This window comes from Nansenia antarctica, assembly GCF_963989245.1.
Source record: "Nansenia antarctica genome assembly, chromosome: 1".
Taxonomy (NCBI): domain Eukaryota; kingdom Metazoa; phylum Chordata; class Actinopteri; order Argentiniformes; family Microstomatidae; genus Nansenia; species Nansenia antarctica.
In genome coordinates this window covers 97,848,164-97,869,274 of record NC_137674.1, presented here as the reverse complement: position 1 = coordinate 97,869,274, position 21,111 = coordinate 97,848,164, and the positions used below count along the sequence as shown (strand labels likewise).

The window sequence follows — 21,111 nt, the reverse complement described above, 5'->3', positions numbered from 1 at the left end:
TCCACGCACACACACACAAACACACACACACACACACACACACGCACACACACACCTAATTGCAAACACACCTGTAGATATAATTGTGGTCTTGTGTTGCCATATATTTGCACAATTCAGTTTTGTAATCTGACAATGCTGCAATCAGCGTTTCTCTTTGTGGGCATCCTTTGTTGCTCCCTACTCCAGCTTAGCTAAGCTTATCTTAATGCTCCCAATAATCTGACTACGTTAAGCACATTTGCTCAAAGGCTCAACAGCATGTTTAAATATGGATCAATGGCTAGAATACATTACCATATGTTCATGTGTGTGTGGGTCGAGAGAGTGGGCTCCCATACCCGTTTTCACATATATAAACTTGCGTCTAAAGAATTGCTGGTTTTGGAGCTTGTGCACTGTACTCTGAAGTTATTTCAAGATCCCTGTCTTCTGCAGTGTGTGTTAATAGATCCTTCACAAAATAAAGGATACTGTCAGTAGGATTACAGGTGTAAGCAACTCCAGTTCATAGCGATGCAGATACGGTTATTTGCTCACGCGAAGAGAGTAAAGAGACCCGAAACGTCATGAGAAAGCGTGGGTTTCTGAGCAAAGGCTGTATCTGTGGTTTGCTCGCTCGCTCAGCTCAAACTTTGGGACTTGATTCACAAACGGGACATGTTGTACAGGGGCTTTGTGGTACGGTCATGTTGTACACTGACAACATGACACAGCCAGCTTGTCCTCTGGTTTCATTCTCATCTTCCCGGATGACCTCTCATCTTGATCTCTACATGACCTTAAAATTAGTCCAGAGGTCCTTTGGCGATTTATTTCCTGACATTTGTTGGTCTTGGTTGTTCACTGTCCCCACAGAACTGTGGCCCAGTCTAATCGTCCCCTACCCCCTCAGCCTTTTAATCGTCCCCTACCCCTCCCCATACACACATGCAAGTTCACTTATGAGTGAAGGGTCTTTCCCAATATCTTTCTCACCATAATTCATGTCATTCCAGACTCACCCACCCCTTACCCTCTGCATGCATGGCTCCCCCACCGTGACAGACTGTCTGTGTGTCGCTAGGCCTGGTGTGGAGGACTTGGCCTTAATCTCTGTTTGTAGACTCTGTAAACAATGGCCTCGTCCCTTTGTGTACCCAGCCCCAACATAGGAGGGAGGGGGTGGGTGGGTGGGAAAGAGGGTGTGAGGGGGGGGGGGGGGGGGGGGTTGTGTGAGTGTAGGGTGTAGGTTGTGTCAGAGGCCCAGGATTTGAGGGGGTTATGTGAGTGTATGTTGAAGGGGGGAGGGGAGGGGAGGGGGGGGGGCAGGGTTTTGAAATATGCTGAACCTCATGTATGGTTTGGTTGGTCAAGTCATGTTATTGAGTAACCAGCAACCAGCAGAGATGAATCTGATGAGCCCCATGGAACAATAGGAGAGATGTGCCTTGGAGATGAAAATGGAGATGCATCTAAGCATCCAGTGTGTTACAATGGGCCTAATGTTGGGGAGATACTGGACTGCAATTACTGTATGCTATTACAATCAGCATTAATGTTCCAATAGAAAGCAGTAAAAAAAAGGGAGAGGGAGAAAGGAGATAAGATGAGACAAGGAGACACAGGGAGAGCGAGAGAGGGATTCCCACGTTTTTGAGTGCCTTGTCATCACAGCTGCGGTCCATAGGGACCCTCCCCTGCGGAGGCGTCTACGTCAGAGTGGTCTCTCTCCGCTCAGCTGCGGCTGCTACTGACTTCCTGTGGTCATCACCCCAGGAACCTTAGTTTCACCCTATGTATACCACTCAGTGGAGTGGAGGGGAGAGGAGAGGCGTGGGTGGCACCCCACCATCCATTTAATTTTGGTAACTCACCCTTTTGACCATGTACAAGACCTTTCGGAATAATTCTTTTGTGACAAAAGTGATTTGAGGAAAGCAAACATTTCTACATAAAAATCCTTAACCATTTTGCAGTATATTGTTATAAACCCTTGTAACATCATGCCAGAATGTTTATATAATAGTTGTAATATCATTTTAGATATTTTAATGGCACATTAGCTGGTTGCATTTTTGTTGTGGTACGGTTGTACCGAATTACTTTTCAACCCTTTAAAGAGCTGAAAGTGCCTGAATTTGTAAATAATCACCATAAACTGTTTGTGTATTCGATAAAGGAGAGCAAATAGTGTTAGTTAACATAATGTATATATATATGAATTGTTAATTTTAGAAAATATTACATTCGGACACAAAATGTACACGTCACGTCATTGACCCAATTACAACAATCAGCTGATGGGGCGATTGACAGGACAAGCCTCCCTTCTCCACCAATCAGTGGCTACCCTGATGGCCTTGCTCACTACATAGCCTAAGGGGGGAGGGACGGGACACTGACCTATTTCTGACTGTGAAAATTGTACATACTGTACAAGCGTTTTTCTTTTTTTACCTTCGTCAGCAAAGCAGCAATGTCATAGAGGATGTCATAATCATTCAAGGAAGAATAGTGAAGAAAGCTGTCCATCTTATAGGCCTAATGGTCAAAGATGTGGTCAATGTGTCAAAGGAGCTATGGAGCTAAGCCCAGTAAAATAGACATGAAAAATCTGCAGGAATTTTCATCATGGACCAGAATCTCAAAGGAATGTCTTTGTGTGTGTGTGTTTCAGGAACCTGCTGTATGTGAACCCACAGAGCCTGAACTTCGCCAACCGACAGGGCTCTGCCCGCAACATCACAGTGAAAGTGCAGTTCATGAATGGGGAAGATCCCAACAATGCCATGCCGGTATGCAAAAACACACACACACACACACACACACACACACACACACACACACACACACATAATGTACAGACGCATAGCATTTTACAGTTCAGAAGTTCAGAGTTTGTTGTTTAATGAGGCGTGAATGGTTATCAAAAGAGCTTTTCCTGGTAGAGTTACGCAATCGTAAGCCAGGTAAAATTCCTAGAAATGTGTGGTAAAAATAACAAATGACCTAGTCGACCCCCCAAAAATGTGTGTTTAATGTCTGCTTCATGTTGTCTACCATTATCAGCAATGTATCCCCTGTCTGCTCTGCTCTACTCTCTGTCTATCTGTCTGTCTGGATATCTATCTAACTATCTATCTATCTAACTATCTATATGACTGTCTATCTATCTGTCTGTCTGGATATCTATCTATCTATCTATCTATCTATCTATCTATCTATCTATCTAACTATCTATCTATCTGACTGTCTATCTAAGTTTCTATCCGGATATCTATCTAACTATCTATCTGGTTCATCTTCTCTTCCAGGTGATTTTTGGCAAGTCCAGCTGTTCCGACTACACCAAAGAGGCATACACTTCTGTGGTGTATCATAACAGGTGAGTACCTACCAAGGGTGTGGCCAATTCCTTTTCAATTCCATCAATTCATAAAGTGTCATGAAACTCCAATTCAAACTTCTAAAGTCTTTTTTATTTTACATTTACTGTAAACAATCAGTTGGGTTGTTGACTGTTGGAATGTACAGTATATCCCGATTTTTGCAATTTGTTGAACATGATTTTTACTCATGGGAGCACAGTGGAGTCGGAGGCAATGACTTGAAGAGAAGTGTTTTTTTGGATGCTTGTTGGTTACATATGGATCCCTGTGCTTGTTGCTCCATGTAGCGTTGTATGCACTGCCTGTACCAATTCTGAAATTGATGCTTATTCATTTGACATTCAAAATGCATTATTTAGTCAGATATTTAGAAATGCATGGTTGATTGAAATAGAGATGCTGCATTATTGCAATATTTATATAGGAAAGCCTGCTGATTAGTGCTTTTCACTAGGCTTCATTTTCAACTCATTTACCTAACGTCTGACTGCTGGTGGTGACGGAAGATAGGCCTATATTGTCTTTACCGTTCACCAACAGTCGTGTCTTGTAGAAAGATCAATCAATATCTCTGTCAATCACTGTTGGGCTGTTGTCCCTGGGCTGTCCTTGGCCCAGGTGTCCCCTCTCTCCAAGAGCTGCAGACTCATGTTTTATCACCACATTTAACATGGGCTTTATGACACGGGCGGGGGGCTGTCGTTCGTCATCCAGGGGTCACACCGTCAAGGTTAGAGTTAATCAACCTGTGACCGTCAGGCCAGGTGACTAGGGTAGTCGTCCATCATGAGCTGCCCAGCCCAGCCCAGCCCAGCCCAGCCCAGCCCAAGCCAGTGGGCCTTGGCTTTGGTCAAAGACATGGCTTCATACAGTCATCATTTCACACATTGGCCTAGATATCAAACTATGAAGTATTTCTATCCTATACTTTTTGAGTGTCTTGTATACATCTGTTGAATTTAAGGGTTAACTTCTTTGTTCAAAGATACCATATACACTCACCGGCACTTCACTAGGCACACCTTTTCAACTGCTTGTTAACGCAAATATCTAATCAGCCAATCACGTGGCAGCAACTCAATGCATTTAGGTATGTAGACATGGTCAAGATGATCTGCTGAAGTTCAAACCAAGCATCAGGATGGGAAAGAAAGGTGATTTAAGTGACTTTGAACGTGGCATGGTTGTTGGACCAGACAGGTTGTTTTGAGTATTTCAGAAAGTGCTGATCTGCGGGATTTTCCCGCGCAACCGCCTCTAGGGTTTACAGAGAATGGTGAGAAAAAGAAAAAAATATCCAGCGAGCGACAGTTCTCTGGGCGAAAATGGTGGTGGTGGTGTACTGGTGTGGGGGATATTTTCTTAGCATCAGCAACTGCGTGATGCTATAATATCAATATGGTCCAGCACCTTGTTGAATCTATGCTACTAAGAATTAAGGCAGTTCTGAAGAGGGGGTCCAACCCGGTACTAGCAAGGTGTGCCTAATGAAGTGGCCGGTGAGTGTATGTGACAGCAGCTGGTGAAAGCGGGAACAAGTCGGCAACCAACCAAATGTTCAGACTTTTATTCTGAATTCTAGTGGGGATTACTCACTGAATCCATTGCGTTGCAATATTTTGGCTTGACTAGCGAGTGTGTCATGTATTTAAATTTTTCTGAATAAAAGTCTGAACATTTTGATTGGTTCCCACTTTCACCAGCTGCTGTCACACTTGGAAAGGTTCCACCTTTGCACTTTGGATGTTTGGGTTTTTTAATCCCGTCATGTGTCGGACATCAGCAGACAGACCTTTGAGCCGAGGAGGTTTCTTCCCATCCCTGTATCCACAAACAATCTCTTATTTCCTGTGAGAAAAAAGGTTCTGCTTTTATGAGGATTGTTAGTTGTTTGTCTTCTTTTACAAGGATGTTTATGCCCATTTTAAGCCCTAACCATGTCTCTCTTATCCTTGTTGTCTTTCCCAGATCCCCCGACTTCCACGATGAGATGAAGATCAAGCTCCCGGCCTCTCTGACTGACCACCACCACATCCTCTTCACCTTCTACCATGTCAGCTGCCAGCAGAAACAGAACACACCCCTGGAGACCCCTGTGGGCTACACGGTAATAGATACACATTCTCTCTCTCTCTCTCTGTCTGTCTTTCGTCTCTCTCTTTTTCTCTCGCTCTCGCTCTCTCTCTGTCTCTCTCTCTTCCTCGGGTCTGGTTAAAAGGCCCTCAAGTAGGGCAATGTATTTTTTCAATTTTTTTCCAGATTATGCTTTCAAATGATGTGTCTCATACATTGAAATCTGAAAATAGTTGAAGAAGATATGCTTATTTGAATGTTGGTACACCTCAAACCAAATAGCAGAGAAACATGCTCTGAATCAAAACACATGCAAAACAGCTGCTAAGTAGGCCAGTGCTAAAAAGGAACATCGCTACGAACATCTAACTGCATGTTTAGCACATCACAACATGCTGATAGAACATCAACATGCTAAAAACACACATAATTAGATGATCACACAGTCCTTGATTTTGAACACATCCTAAAATGTATGTTTGTTTACAAGCCATGTATCACTTACCCAGTAGCGTAAAAAGTATTTAGTAACTAAAAAGTATTTAGTGATCCTAAAACTGTTGTTATATCAAGTGGGCTCTTCAACACTTCAACTTTCATAATATGCCAAATAACGGAAAACCCATTTAAGAAAAAAAAGAAAGGAACGTTTTTGCTAATTTGAGCGACTTGAGAAGTGTGACCCACTGGCCCTTTTTACCAGACTGTGTCACATACTCTTTTGCTCTCCCTTTGTCTCTATTTCTCTCTCTCTCTCCCTCCTTCCCTTTCTCAATCTCCCCTCTCCTTGCTCTCACTCTATCTTTCTTTCTTTCTCTCTCTCTGTGATACTGTATTTTTCTCCCCTTCTCGCTCTCTCTCCTCCCTCCCTCCACCGTGCTCTCTCTCTCTCTCTCTCTGGTCTGAAGATATTATCCGAAAATACGAGTTCTTTTGTTACTTCAACCTCCGATGTTTTTTCCAGCTCCTGACTGTCTCTTATTCTTCCTTCCCCTCTCAGTGGATCCCCATGCTGCAGAACGGTCGTCTGCGGACAGGACACTTCTGTCTGCCTGTGTCTCTGGAGAAACCTCCCCAGTCCTACTCTGTCCTCTCCCCAGACGTAAGTCACCGGTGGCCACGTCACTGGCCCTGACACAACTGTTCAAACCTGGCACCAAATGGCCCTTGTCCTCCGCTGAGCAGATTACTGGTTGGATCAGGTTGACAAATATGCCGTTGAAATGAATGTGATGTGGGTAGTTAATTGAACGTCTATAGCTATGCTATGCTATATGCTATATGCTTCCTTGTTTGACAATCAACAAACTGTTGATAGACTATTTGTATTGAAGACTATTTAGACTCGTGTTTGTAGAGCATCTATACTAGAGAGATGGACTGTCCAAATAAAGTGTTGCCAAATGTGACACTGAATGAACTGTGTGATCTGCTCTCTAGGTCCCTCTCCCCGGGATGAAGTGGGTAGATAACCACAGAGGAGTGTTCAACGTTGAAGTGACGTCCGTCTCCTCCGTCCACACACAGGTAGTTGAATACCACCACCACCATCACCATCACCATCACCACTACCACCATCACCACCACCACCACCATCACCATCACCACCACCACCACCACCACCACCACCACCACCACCATCACCATCACCACCACCACCATCATCACCACCTCACCAGTGCTGTCCAGCAAGGAAACCCTTCTCCCTTCTTGACATTTACTCCCAGGCACACACACACACACACACACACACACACACACACACACGTGTCTGTGTTAATGGATCAGAGCCAGATAGATGTCAGAGGAGCAGGTTGTGGAAGGAGCGAGAGCAATTCTAACCCTGCCCCCCCCCCTCTCCCCAGTTGATTAGTGACTCAACGTCTGTGGTGTAATTTAGTAAGGCCCACTCCATCTCTGCGTGGGCTGTAATGTGGTGAGGAGAGAGGGTACGGCGTGTTTTCCCCAGGAGCTGTACTGCTCCTAAAGTGGCTATAAATCACTGGCCTCTCCCGTACTCACTGCAGGATTAGCAGCTTACTGTACTGACCTCTCAGCTCACTGCAGGGTTCAGCACCTCCTCTCCTGGGCCCTGTCTCGGCTCACTGCAGGGTTCAGCACCTCTTCTCCTGGGCCCTGTCTCGGCTCACTGCTGGGTTCAGCACCTCTTCTCCTGGGCCCTGTCTCGGCTCACTGCTGGGTTCAGCACCTCCTCTCCTGGGCCCTGTCTCGGCTCACTGCAGGGTTCAGCACCTCCTCTCCTGGGCCCTGTCTCGGCTCACTGCTGGGTTCAGCACCTCCTCTCCTGGGCCCTGTCTCGGCTCACTGCTGGGTTCAGCACCTCCTCTCCTGTCTCCTCTATTCAGCACCTCCTCTCCTGGGCCTGCCTCAACTCACTGTAGGGTCAGCAACTACTGTACTGGGCTGTAATATACTGCAGCTCCAACCACATAGCTGGCTCAATTCTCTCTCTCTCTCTCTTTCTTTCTTTCAGGACCAGTTCCTGGACAAGTTCTTTGCATTGGTCCATGCTCTGGACGAGCACATGTTCCCGGTGCGGATCGGCGACATGCGCATCATGGAGAACAATCTGGAGGCGGAGCTTAAGTCCAGTATCGCGGCGCTGAACAACTCTCAGCTGGAACCCGTGGTCCGTTTCCTTCACCTGCTATTGGACAAGCTGGTTCTGCTGATGGTGCGGCCACCTGTCATCGCAGGACAAATAGGTACTATACCACTCACAGCTACGACACACACACACACACACACACAGACACACACACACACACACACACAGACATTCCGCCCATCACCGCAGGACAAATAGGTACTCTACCACTGGCACCTGTGACACACAAGGCCAGGTACTGTGACTAATAACCCCAAATGGGAAGAAAAAAAACATTAGCAAAGAGAAAATGTATGACAGTTCAAAGCACCCGTTTCAAAATGACCTCATTTGGGTTTGAGTCATTGACATGTTTTTGGCTTCTCTTTCTGCCCATACTTTACTGTGCCCACACATCAAATACTTCTGACGGCTGGGCACAGAGAATGCCTAGTTTATTTACTGCCGTGTCATGTATTTTGTCCCCCCGTCTTCTCCCTCTGTGTAGTGAACCTGGGCCAGGCCTCCTTTGAGGTTCTGGCCTCCATCGTGAACCGGCTCCATAAGTACCTGGACACCAGCCAGGACCAGCACGGACGCAACAGCCTGCTCTCCTCCTACATCTTCTATGTGTTCCGTCTGCCCAACATGGACCCTAACTCCCCCTCACCAGGTACTACACACTGCTGTCTCTCTCTCCCTCTCTCTCTCTCTCCCCCTCACCAGGTACTGTACTACACACTGCTGTCTCTCTCTCCCTCTCTCTCTCTCTCTCTCTCTCTCTCTCTCTCTCTCTCTCTCTCTCTCTCTCTCTCTCTCTCTCTCTCTCTCTCCCTCTCTCTCTCTCCCTCCCTCACCAGGTACTACACACTGCTGTCTCTCTCACTTTCTCTCCCTCTCTCACCAGGAACACACCCCTCTATCCCTTTTTCTAGCTCTTTCTTTCTAGCCAGCTCTTTCTTTCTAGCTCTTTCTTTCCACATCTTCTTTCTAGCTTTTTCTTTCTAGCTCTTTCCACCAGAGTGGACATATCAATGCTTTGTTGTTGACATTTGATAGTGAATAGTTCTATTCCTATGGAAAGCTGAGCTCCTACAGCTCCCAGTCCCTTACCCCTCCTGGCTCATGCAGGTCCACTGTTTTACTGCAGGGATGTCTGCCTACCTGGATAGCTCTACTGTACCTCTTGTATTTCTTCTCTCTGCTAGAGTGAACATATTTACTCTGTATTCCTCTTTAGAATACTGCAATTGGATAGTCATGAGCTTAGAAGGGCTCATTATTGGTCATTATTATTATTATTATTGGTCATTATTGGTCCCCTCACACTTTCTGTTGAGCCTCTTCCTCCCACCGACCAATCAGCTTCTGATCCTTCTCACACCTGTGTTCTGTGTGTGTGCTACCAGGACCAGGAGGACTGGGCGGTTCGGTCCATTACGCCACCATGGCCCGGTCCGCCGTGAGGCCCGCCAGCCTCAACCTCAACCGCTCCCGTAGCCTTAGCAACAGCAACCCAGACATCTCTGGCACGCCCACGTCGCCTGATGACGAGGTCCGCTCCATCATCGGCAGCAAGGTAAGGGGTGACCCCTTGACCCCAGGCTTGGGTTTCCTTGTCAAAGCTTCAAAGTAGCAGTCAGTGTGTGCGTGCTATGAACTCTGTGACATGTAAACCCTATAGCTAATAGACAAACATCAGCTGGGACATCTTATCTCCCTAACCCCTGTACTGTAACACCAACCTGACACAGAACACGCGTTAGGACAGCCTCAGCAGTTAAGGCATACATAAAGGTATGTCAAAATCTTACCATACAGTTAGTTAGTTAGTCAGTCAGTTTCAATGTAATTACACGTTAGAATACAGTCAGTAATTTCAATTTAATGCATCTTTACAGTCAGTTTCAATTTCACTAAGTGAATGCTACGGTTGCATTCAATTGAAACTGACTAACTGAATGCTACAGTTGAATTAGTCAGTTTCAATTGAATGCAACCGTAGCATTCAGTTAATCAGTCTGTTTCACTCCTTTCAGCATATGTAGATTACTTTTTATTGCACTGTGTGGACTGATATCTAGAGGTAAACATATTAAAACGTCATTTCAGAGGAAATTAGTCACTAATCACTTAGCCCTAAGTTACTCCAGGGAGACTGTCCCTGTAATGTCTAATTGTAACGGGTGACACTCACCAGCGGCACGTGTGCGTGGTGGAACTTCTGCTGGACTTTCTGTCGCCTCTTCCCTACTGGAAGCATTGTATTTGCAGAGCTCCTACAGCCAGCCGTATCTTTGTACATCGAGTTTGCCTTCGATAATGGCCGTCAATAATATAATGTTTAATTTCACTTGATTATAAATGTAATTTATATTTAGTTTAGACAGAGAAGCGTGTGCTCAATTGTAAAAAGAAACGCGAGCTTGACGTGTCCAGCGAAATTTGGCCGTAAGTCGCTATAGATAAAAGCGTCTGCTAAATGGTAACATTTTTTAAATAAATGTAATGTTGCTATAGTGTAGGCTTCGAGTGCAATGATTTGGTACTTTGCACACATCTTGATTTGACCCCATTAGTGCTTGACAGATGAGTGGTATCCTGCCTCTCTGAATGCTCTTGCCTAACCTGTGAACTGACGGATGCAGCCCCTGTTTGATGAATGGAGCCTCTAATGTGACTAAACTACACCTGTCTCTTCTTGTCTCAGAGGGAGGGGATGCCATTTCTCATATGGGAAGACGCCATTTTGCATGATCTCTGTTTCTGAATCAAGAGCTTGTTAATCTCTACGTCTGGGATATACTGAGTTTGATCTTTAACAAGCTAACTTTTACTCCCACTTACTTATGGTCCTCTCTTAATGTCTAACCTTTCGCTGTTCCCTCCCCTGTGCTGCTCTCTCTCTCTCTCTCTTGCTTGCTCCCTTGTTCCTGCCTGTGCGTGCCCTGCGCCCTTTGACCTCCAACCCCTCAGGGCCTAGACCGCTCCAACTCCTGGGTTCACACCATGGGGTGTAAGAGTGCCCCCTGGGGATCCAGTCCTGGCTCTGCCTCTGACACCATGCAGGTGGTTCAACCCCCCCCCCCCCCCCCCCCGCTAGAAAACAACTGCCTCACCTTAACACCAATCCTGATTCCCCACACACCCCACACCCAACCCTCCCACGCCCCAGTCACAGTGGCCTCCGTGACCATCGACCCTCATCTTTAGTTTTCTCCCTCCTGCTTTCACCAAATGCCACCAAAAGCATTTGATTTATTTATTTGATTTAACCTTTATCTTGTCTGGGAGTCCCATTGAGACCATGGTTTCTTTTACAAGGGAGTCCTGCATAGAGAATTGACAATATACTGTACATATATATACAGTATATATATTTTATATATATATATATACATACATATATATATATATATATATATATATATATATATATAAAAACAAGGTATACCTTGTTTTTAAATGATAAAATAAAGACTAAATAGGCATAGGTAGTCATTCTCCCTACAAGTACATTATCTAAAATGAAAAAATATAGATTGTTTTGCTGCCGCTATATTCTTTTTTATATTGTAAAACTTGAGTGGTTTAGAGGCGTTTTGATTCATCCTCTTTCCATTGGCCTTCTTCATCCTTTCGTTCCCTCCTCCTCGAAATGCCTTCATCTTCACTTTACTTTGATCACCATGCATGACCTCCTTCTACTAATATCATTCACAGTGTGAATGGAGCATGTTGCCACATGTTATTTTGTTGTGTGTGTGGGTGATCTTGGGTGTGTGTGATTGCAGGTGTGCTTACATGCTTTTTGATGTTTTGTTTGTCTGTTTGCTTGTTTCCTGTGTTCATCTGGATACAGTTGTCTTCTGTCATTGTCCAGTTGATTTGAGGCTCTAGTTATGGCCCAACGTTTTCAGGGGTTTGACTTGTGTGCATCCCCAACAAATCCAATATCAATCCAATATCAAGTTCATAATTATTGATATTAAATATATTATCAACATGAAATCATAAACTGTACAGGTAAGCTGTGTGCCTACTAATGTAATGTTAGGTTAACCAAGTTCAGGGCTATATATGGGAAAAAAATATGTTGACAACATGCATATCTACAAACTTTTTAAATGCAAATCAAAGGTATTTTATGATTGCTTCCATGGTACAAAAATTGTGTAAACATCTTGTAACTCTGGTCAAATAGTGTGTGATCACAGTGAATGAACTCAAGCACTTTGTATCAAAGGCCTACATTGGTAAATGCTTTATTGCATCGTTGAGATTATATTACAAGAGCATGTTTGTATTAATTGTGTTTGTGTTGCGTTTGTCTTGTGTGTTGGTTTGATGTGTTAGCTTTAAGTGTGTGTGCGTGTGCGCGTGCACGCCTGAGTGTGTACATGCGTGTGTGAGACTCTGACATCTCCTTGGGCTGAGAAGGTGCTGCCACACGCTCCAGTGCTCGACACTAACCTGTTGTGACCGTCCCATTCATCCCACTCATAGGCCATGGAGCGCAGTGGAAACCGCATGTCTTCCCACACTGAGAGCGCCAGTTTCTTGCAAACTTTAACAGGACGGTTACCCACCAAAAAGGTAGAGCCAATACTGCACAGGGGAGGAGCCAGCCACCCCCCCGCCTGTCTGTCTGTCTGTCTGCCTGTCTGTCTGTTCGCCTGACTGTCTGTCTGTCTGTCTGTCTGTCTGTCTATCTGTGGATGCGTGCCTCTTGATTGAATGCTGATTTTGGTGTTATGGTCTTGTTGAATGCAAAGTATTACTGTATATGTCCTGCCTCTTGTGAATTATCTTTGATGATGGTGTTGCACAGCAGTGATGTAATAATATTTATTATACTTTATTTATTATATATGTGTGTTGAGTACCATGACTGTAACCTTAGCATCCCTTCTAATGTTCAGTGGGGAAACGGGACTCACTTGATGTTTCTGTTTAATGAAGCCTCCCTTTTCAGTGTTCCACACACAGCTGGCCGCATGGATTTATTTTTATTTTTTTTCCTCAATGATAAGAGTAAGATTAAGTGTTAGATTACTGTGATGATTATTTATTTGTCCTATAATCCTTAAATGGTCCAAAAAGATCAAATACGTTTTTAGAACCTTGGTTAACATTATGATTAGCATTATTTGGGCATTAAAATCTCATAGATATCTTAATGGCAAGTGCAACATTATGTTTACTTCCTGCAATAGTGATTTGACGATGCGTTTTACTTTTCTCTGAAGTAAATATACGAAAAAGCTTTAATGCGGAAAATAATTCTATTTTGGGGCCATACTTGGACTGATGAGAAATACTTGAAAATCAATATTGCGTATAGTAATACTTCAGGTGGTTTACACACAGGTATTGTGCTCGATGGTCATACAGTACATAGTTGGTAAATGTGTAGTTGTAGATATTGGTAGATGGTCTGTACACTATGACATGTTACCTCACTCCTCCTGGCCCATCTCTCTCTCTCTCTCTGTCTGTCTCTCAGCTCTTCCATGAGGAGCTGGCCCTACAGTGGGTGGTGAGCAGTGGCAGTGTCCGGGAAGGAGCTCTCCAACAAGCCTGGTTCTTCTTTGAGCTCATGGTAAGGACAAGAACTACATTACCCATCTTCCCAGAGAGACCCACTATTTGATTTTCTGCTGCATTGAAGTGCTCCTCAGGAATCACAAAACTTTCTGACTCAGCAACTTGAGATTTCAGAGTTTTTAACTGGCACCTATCTCAGAATTAGCCAACAGGGAGCTCTTCAGTAAATCTTGGTTGGAAACTCAGAATGTCAGAGGAGCACTTGAATGCACCATTAGTGACAAGGAACTTGGATGAATCTGCTTCAGCTGAATACCCCTCCCTCCCCCCCCTCAGGTGAAGAGCATCATCCACCACCTGTACTTCACCGACCGCCTGGAGTCGCCCAGGAAGAACCGTTTCCCCGAGCGCTTCATGGATGACATCACCGCCCTAGTCAGCACCATTGCTGGAGACATCGTGTCACGCTTCCAGAAGGTAAGAACCACCCAGAACCTTTGACCACGGAGAGTAACAAAGTAATAACAGTTTGGTCTGAATGAACGGTCTCCAGGAGAGGCTGGTGAAGGCAGAAATCGGAGGACGGGGCTCATTGTAATGCATGGAATGAAATGTGGAATGGTGTCAAACAACTGGTGTGATGCCATTCCTCATTCCATGCCATGCCTTACAATGAGCCCCGTCCTGCGGTGTCTCCCTCCATCAGCCTCCTCTGACGGTCTCTGTTCCTTTTATTGGTATACCTGAGTGGGTAGCGCCACCTCAACCTCCACCTCAGTCAATAACCTCAATTTACCCCTGACCCCTGTGTGACCCCCCTGTCCACTGTGTGACCCCCTGTCCCCTGTGTGACCCCTGTCCGCTGTGTGACCCCTGTCCCCTGTTTGACCCCTGTCCCCTGTGTGACCCCCTGTCCCCTGTGTGACCCCTGTCCACTGTGTGACCCCCTGTCCCCTGTGTGACCCCTGTCCGCTGTGTGACCCCTGTCCCCTGTGTGACCCCTGTCCGCTGTGTGACCCCTGTCCCCTGTGTGACCCCTGTGTGACCCCCTGTCCCCTGTGTGACCCCCTGTCCCCTGTGTGACCCCCTGTCCCCTGTGTGACCCCTGTCCGCTGTGTGACCCCTGTCCCCTGTGTGACCCCTGTCCGCTGTGTGACCCCTGTCCCCTGTGTGACCCCTGTCCCCTGTGTGACCCCTGTCCCCTGTGTGACCCCCTGTCCCCTGTGTGACCCCTGTCCCCTGTGTGACCCCCTGTCCCCTGTGTGACCCCTGTCCGCTGTGTGACACCCTTGACCCCTGTGTGACCCCCTGACCCCTCTGTGACCCTTGACCTCTGTTTGTGTGACCCTCTTGTCCTGTCAGGACCTGGAGCTGGTGGAGAGGCTGAACACCAGCCTGGCCTTCTTCCTCAACGACTTGCTGTCTGTCATGGACCGAGGGTTCGTCTTCAGCCTCATCAAGACCTACTGGAAGCAGGTACGGCCCCTCACTAACTTCCTGCCTCCACGCAGAGGGGGTGTGGACCATGATGATGATGATGATGATGATGATGATGATGATGATGATGATGTATCTCTCCGATGTGTCTCTCGGCTTTCTTCCCAATGTAACACTTCAGAGACAGGAGAGACAGTGTTACCATAGTTATTTGTGTGTGTAAATGTTTTATTTAAAATGTTAATTTAAAATGAGTTCTCCTTTGTCATTGTGTGTGTGTGTGCGTGTCTGTGTCTGCATGTCTATCCACAGGTGTCCACTAAGCTGTACGCGCTGCAGAACCCCACCCTGGAGTCTCTGAGGCTGGACTTCCTGAGGATCGTCTGCAGCCACGAGCATTACGTCACCCTCAACCTGCCCTGCAGCCTCCTCACCCCCCCCGCCTCCCCCTCCCCCTCCGTGTCCTCTGCCACCTCACAGGTGAGGCACACACACACACACACTTCACAAACACACTACACACACACACACACACACACACACACACACACATTCTTTCAATGTGGCCGTCTCTGCGTCCCTCCACAGAGCTCTGGGTTCTCCACTCACGTCCAGGACCAGAAGATTGCCAACATGTTTGAGCTGTCTGTGCCCTTCAGAGAGCAGCACTACCTGGCTGGACTGGTGCTGACCCAACTGGCCGTCATCCTGGACCCAGAGGCAGAGGGGTCAGTACCCTGTGTGTGTGTGTGTGTGTGTGTGTGTGTGTGTGTGTGTGTGTGTGTGTGTGTGTGTGTTGAGAGAGGTTCTCTTCTAACCCCACTGTCTTTCTATCTCTCTCTCTCTCTCTCTCTCTCTCTCTCTCTCTTTCTCTCTCTCCCTCTTTTTTGTAGAATGTTTGGATTGCACAAGAAGGTGATCAGTGTGGTCCATAACCTCTTGTCCAGCCATGACTCTGACCCCCGCTACGCCGACCCCGAGGTCAAGGCCCGGGTCGCCATGCTCTACCTGCCGCTCATTGGGATCGTCATGGAAACGCTACCCCAGCTGCATGACTTCACAGGTAGAGCGAATGCCTCCTGTCTAAATTTAGCTCCGGGGTTATCAGTTGCCCAATAGGCTCACTCTCAGATGTTTGTTCTCTGTTTCTATTGATAATGTTTTGAACTGCCCCTTCCCTCTTCCCCCTTCCCCCTCCCCCTTCCCCCTCCCCCTTCCCCCTCCCCTTCTCTCCCCCCCTTCCCTCTTCCCTCCCCTTTCCCCCTTCCGCCTTTTCCCTCCCCTCCCCTCCTGCAGAGTCCCATAACCAGTGGGGGCGTCCCGGGGCGGTACCGGGGGCCACGGGAGGGGCGGGGGGAGACGAGAACGAGACAGAGGGCAACAGCATGATCAATCAGACCGTTGCCGCGGCGATAGCAGGGACTTCGGTCCCCCAGATGTCCCGGCCCAGCAGCTTCCTGCTCAACCCGCAGGTAACTTCCTGTCCGCGCCGTGACTGAAGACCATGTCAGAATAATCTAGACTGATTTAGCTAGCGTATTCTCCACCTCACATGAACTACGGTGGGCCTCTATGTGGGTCAACAGTCACCACGTAACATACCCTCACACTCCCCCCTGTCCTAGTCCACCCCATATCTCCCATATCTTTTTTGAGTCTCATCCTTCCTCCTCCTCCTCTTCATCTCCCATTCTGTCACTTCTTCTCTTCCATTCACTTACTTAGACAAATGTATTTGTTTTAAGTCGCTTTGGATAAAGGTGTACTGTAAATGTCTTCTTCCTTTCACTTTTTCCTCCGCCTCTCCCCCCTCTCTTCCTCCACCTCTCCCTCCCCAGGCCAGTCGTCAGCACGGCTCCTTTTCGGCCGAGTCCAGCCGCAGCCTACTGATCTGTCTGCTGTGGGTGCTGAAGAACGCCGACGAGATGGTCCTGCAAAAGTGGTTCACGGACCTGTCTGTGTCCCAGCTCAACCGCCTGCTGGACATGCTCTACCTGTGTGTCTCCTGCTTCGAGTACAAGGTAACGCTTCCCACACGCTGCACCCACACAGCTGCCCTTTTCTCACTACTGATTCTGTGTCGGCCATTTTTGATCATTCATACTGGTAGTAGGGTTGCCAACTGCACGGGGGGGGGGGGGGGGGGGGGGTTGCAGAAATTGGCACATTTACGCTATATGGACGCATGAGGGGGCCTGTGATTGGATGAGTATACAGGACAGTTGGCAACCCTCTTCCCATGTGTGTGTGTGTGTAGCTTAGTGCTATAGCTCGCTGCTTGTTGTGCAGGAGTAAGTGTATAGCCGGGGGAGGCTAGTGGAGGCTAGTGGAGGTAGAGATAATTCATGGGACGGAATGAGGAATGGAGTTTGATGCCATTCCTTATTGCGTTCCATGTATTACAATGAGCCCATCCTTTTTTCTTTCTTTTTTTTTCCAGCTCCACCAGCCTCCGCTGGTGTAACAGTGTATACTGTAGCTAGCTTAGCTCTGTAGCTAAGCTACTTGTTGTGATGGGAGTAAAGTGTTGCAGTAACCCTGTGTTCTCCCTCCATCTGCCTCACGGAAAAAGGCCCATGTTGTGTTCACCATGCAGGGGAAGAAGGCGTTTGAGCGCATGAACAGCCTGACCTTCAAGAAGTCCAAAGACATGAAGGCCAAGCTGGAGGAGGCCATCCTGGGCAGCATCGGGGCCAGGCAGGAGATGGTGCGCCGCAGCAGGGGGCAGCTAGGTGGGTCACACCGGGTCACACACGCTCGTGCGCGGATGCACACACAGACACTCACACATGGATGGGCTCACACACACCCACACACACGCACGGATGGATACACACACACACACACACACACACACACACACACACACACTCAGGCATGGATACACACACACACACACACACATGGATGCACACACACAGATGCACACACACACACACACACACACACAGAAGAAGAGAAGCAGCTAGATATTAAACAATGACCCTCTCCCTCCGTCTCGTAGAGAGGAGTCCGTCAGGCAGTGCGTTCGGCAGCCAGGAGAACCTGCGCTGGAGGAAGGACATGACCCACTGGCGGCAGAACAGCGAGAAGATGGACAAGTATGCTCTCCTTTTGTGTGTGTGTGTGTGTGTCTGTGTCTGTGTGAGTGCGTGCGTGCGTGTGTGTGTGTGGTGTGCATTGTCGTAGGGCATCACTAGAGCGACGAGTGTAATACAGTGGTGACACGGTCCTACACAAGGTAACACATCCTCTCCTCCAGCTCACATCCACTCAAATGTTCAGACTTTTATGTTGTTGAAAATCAATGACACATTCGCCAGTCAACTAACACAGCTTGTTTTGTGAGCCTGCTAACAATGATTATGTAACTAGTTAATTACTTAACTAGTAAGTAGTGGGGATTACTCACCGAATCCATTGCATTGCAATATTTTGGCTTGACTAGCGAGTGTGTCATTGATTTTCAACAACGTTGAACATTTTCAACAACATTTATTTAATTTTTCAGAATAAAAGTCTGAACATTTTATAACATTTGTTCCCGCTTTCACCAGCTGCTGTCACATATGGGTGTCCGACTGTCCGTCAGAGGCAGGCCGGTTTAGGTCCGTCAGGGGGAGGCCGGGGTAACGACGTGTTTTTCATACCATGCTCTTCCATGCATTACAATCAGCCCCGTCCTCCGATTTTTCTACCTCCACCACCAGCGTCCCCTGGTGTACCGGTATACATCTTGTCTAAAGCCCACATGGGCACGTATCTGCAAAGCGTCTCAGTGTGCTGATCTAGGATCAGCCCCCCCCCCAATATGTCTGTAGAATCTCATTCATTATGAAAAAAAAACTGATCCTAGATCAAATCAGCACTCTGACCCTGAGAAGCTCTGTGAATACGGATCCTGTGTGTGCGTGCGTGCGTGCAGTGCGTGTGCGTGCAGTGCGTGTGCGTGCGGTGCGTGTGCGTGCGTGTGTTAGTCTATCTGTCTCACCGGTCTCATCTGTGCTGTTAACCCATTCCTCCCTGTGTTCTCTCATGTTGCTGTGTGCGTGTAGGAGCCTCAGGGCAGTCAGGTATGGTATGGTGCATCTGGAGTGTGTGGCTCGTGAGTTCCTCCTCCTGCTTACCTCCTGAGTTAAGACCTCCCCCCTGAACCCCCTTCGACCCCCCTGGCCCTCCTGTAACGGTGCTTGGGTTGTTTCTGGTGCAGTGGGACTGCTGTGCTTTTTTTTTTAACCAGTGTGCTTCTCGTCTGGGTAAAGACGTCTCTCTCTCTCTCTCTCTCTCTCTCTCTCTCTCTCTCTCTCTCTCTCTCCCTTTGATTGGGGCTGGATTCATGGGTACAAATCACAAACGTGATTCTGTCATCAATAGTAGGGTTAGAGAATAAGTTCCTCAATGGCTTGATGGTTAGCCAAATATCGGTAAGAAACTAGATGGTTTTATAACAGTCACGATTCAGTTCCTCCCTTGGGACAAGTCACTGGAACTTGTGCCGTTCAGAATGAAGTGGCTCTTCTTAAACAGGTTTATATCAGATCCGTCCGTTTGTCCATTTCACATACAACGGTAATGCGCCTCTGAACTTTGATCGAAGTGGTCAAAGCTTCCACAGACATCTTATCTTCTACTAGTGCCCCCTCCCTCCCTCCCTTCCTTCCCTCCCTCCCTCCCTAACCTCATCCACATGCCTCACCTCTGCTTCCTATGGGATGGGGGGGTGTCGTGGGTTCCTCTGCTCTCGGTGTGCTCTCCGTCCTGCGTGTCGCTCGTGTGTGCTGTGGTATGGTGTTGAAACGTGTGAGGACTGTTGCCGTGCAGGTTTAGAGACAGCATCCTACGCAGCAGGAGAATCCAGACCCAGGAGTCTTTAGTCGATAGGTGTGTAACTCCTCATAACTATCCTAAAACATATACAGTGCCCTGCGAAAGTACTGCTCCACTGTCCCAAGACTTACGCCGGACACTGTGCATGTATATGTATTATATCCCTCTCCTCCATACAAAGCTTTCTACATTGTACGCGAGAGAGCCCCTGTCCTGTGCAATGGCTTGAATATCACGGTCACAACGCTGTGCTGTGTGGCATTCAAGGGGACTTCAGAAAATATGGAGTTGGCGGCCATTTTGTAGAGTGTGTGACCCCCTGTTACTTCCTGTTCCCTGTGGCAGGACCAGAGCGGAGCTGGAGCACGAGGCACTTATCGACGGTAACCTGGCAACGGAGGCGAACCTGATTATTCTCGACACTTTGGAGGTCATTGTCCAGGTATGGAACTGATGGTGACAGCACACATACACGCACACACACACACACACACACACACTCACACATACATACACACACACAGGGTTGAAGTTTGAGATTTGATCTGTGTTTCTTTCGTCCGCGTATGTGTGTGTACAGACAGTGTCTGTGACTGAGTCGAAGGAGAGCATCCTGGGAGGGGTGCTGAAGGTGCTGCTCCACAGCATGGCCTGTAACCAGAGCGCCCTCTACCTGCAGCACTGCTTCGCTACACAGAGAGCACTTGTCTCCAAGGTGAGAGAGAACATGTCAATGTTGTTGTTCTCTGTCATTTTGTTTGTTTGAACTGTACTTTGGTAGGATATTCAATCTGTTTGTGTGTGTGTGTGTGTGTGTGTGTGTGCGTGTGCGTGTGCGTAGTTCCCAGAGCTGCTGTTTGAGGAGGAGACGGAGCAGTGTGCTGACCTGTGTCTGCGCCTCCTGAGGAACTGCAGCAGCAGCATCGGTACCATCCGAGCCCACGCCAGCGCCTCCCTCTACCTACTCATGAGGCAGAACTTTGAGATCGGCAACGTGAGTCCAACATCAGGACAACATCTGGCCACGGACAGACAATTTTTTTTAAATGGGTATTTGCATGTGTGGTACATGGACTCACAAAAAGCACATACAGTCTTAAGTGACAGAGCGAAACAATAGGCTATAGACTGCAAAAGCTCACACACTACATTTCAACGACAGTGTCTTCGTCGGGTGGTGACAGCACACAACAGACACAGTCACAGACATAGCGTTCAACTGACTCCGCTAGCTACCCTGATTTATGT

The 21,111-nt window shown here is 47.4% G+C and overlaps 1 protein-coding gene across 9 annotated transcripts in view; it reads left to right on the top strand.

The window, feature by feature from the left end:
• The window catches only part of dock7 (dedicator of cytokinesis 7), a gene marked incomplete at its 5' end in the record, with an annotated part of 45,054 nt that overhangs the window by 14,518 nt on the left and 9,425 nt on the right, over window positions 1–21,111 (top strand). For 2 of the 9 annotated variants that reach the window (XM_080550199.1, XM_080550196.1), the window contains 23 exons: window positions 2,660–2,777; window positions 3,297–3,367; window positions 5,340–5,478; window positions 6,445–6,546; window positions 6,885–6,971; window positions 7,939–8,170; window positions 8,561–8,725; window positions 9,462–9,631; window positions 11,029–11,121; window positions 12,559–12,648; window positions 13,559–13,654; window positions 13,936–14,076; window positions 14,962–15,075; window positions 15,349–15,516; window positions 15,625–15,764; window positions 15,930–16,099; window positions 16,333–16,508; window positions 16,875–17,057; window positions 17,609–17,768; window positions 18,041–18,152; window positions 20,209–20,305; window positions 20,444–20,578; window positions 20,705–20,857. In XM_080550199.1, coding sequence (XP_080406325.1) covers window positions 2,660–2,777; window positions 3,297–3,367; window positions 5,340–5,478; window positions 6,445–6,546; window positions 6,885–6,971; window positions 7,939–8,170; window positions 8,561–8,725; window positions 9,462–9,631; window positions 11,029–11,121; window positions 12,559–12,648; window positions 13,559–13,654; window positions 13,936–14,076; window positions 14,962–15,075; window positions 15,349–15,516; window positions 15,625–15,764; window positions 15,930–16,099; window positions 16,333–16,508; window positions 16,875–17,057; window positions 17,609–17,768; window positions 18,041–18,152; window positions 20,209–20,305; window positions 20,444–20,578; window positions 20,705–20,857 — 3,112 coding nt within the window. Of the gene's footprint in view, window positions 1–2,659; window positions 2,778–3,296; window positions 3,368–5,339; window positions 5,479–6,444; window positions 6,547–6,884; window positions 6,972–7,938; window positions 8,171–8,560; window positions 8,726–9,461; window positions 9,632–11,028; window positions 11,122–12,558; window positions 12,649–13,558; window positions 13,655–13,935; window positions 14,077–14,961; window positions 15,076–15,348; window positions 15,517–15,624; window positions 15,780–15,929; window positions 16,100–16,332; window positions 16,509–16,874; window positions 17,058–17,608; window positions 17,769–18,040; window positions 18,165–20,169; window positions 20,306–20,443; window positions 20,579–20,704; window positions 20,858–21,111 lie in introns of all 9 variants that reach the window. The other 7 variants (XM_080550198.1, XM_080550197.1, XM_080550193.1 and 4 more) reach the window with 6 other exon arrangements.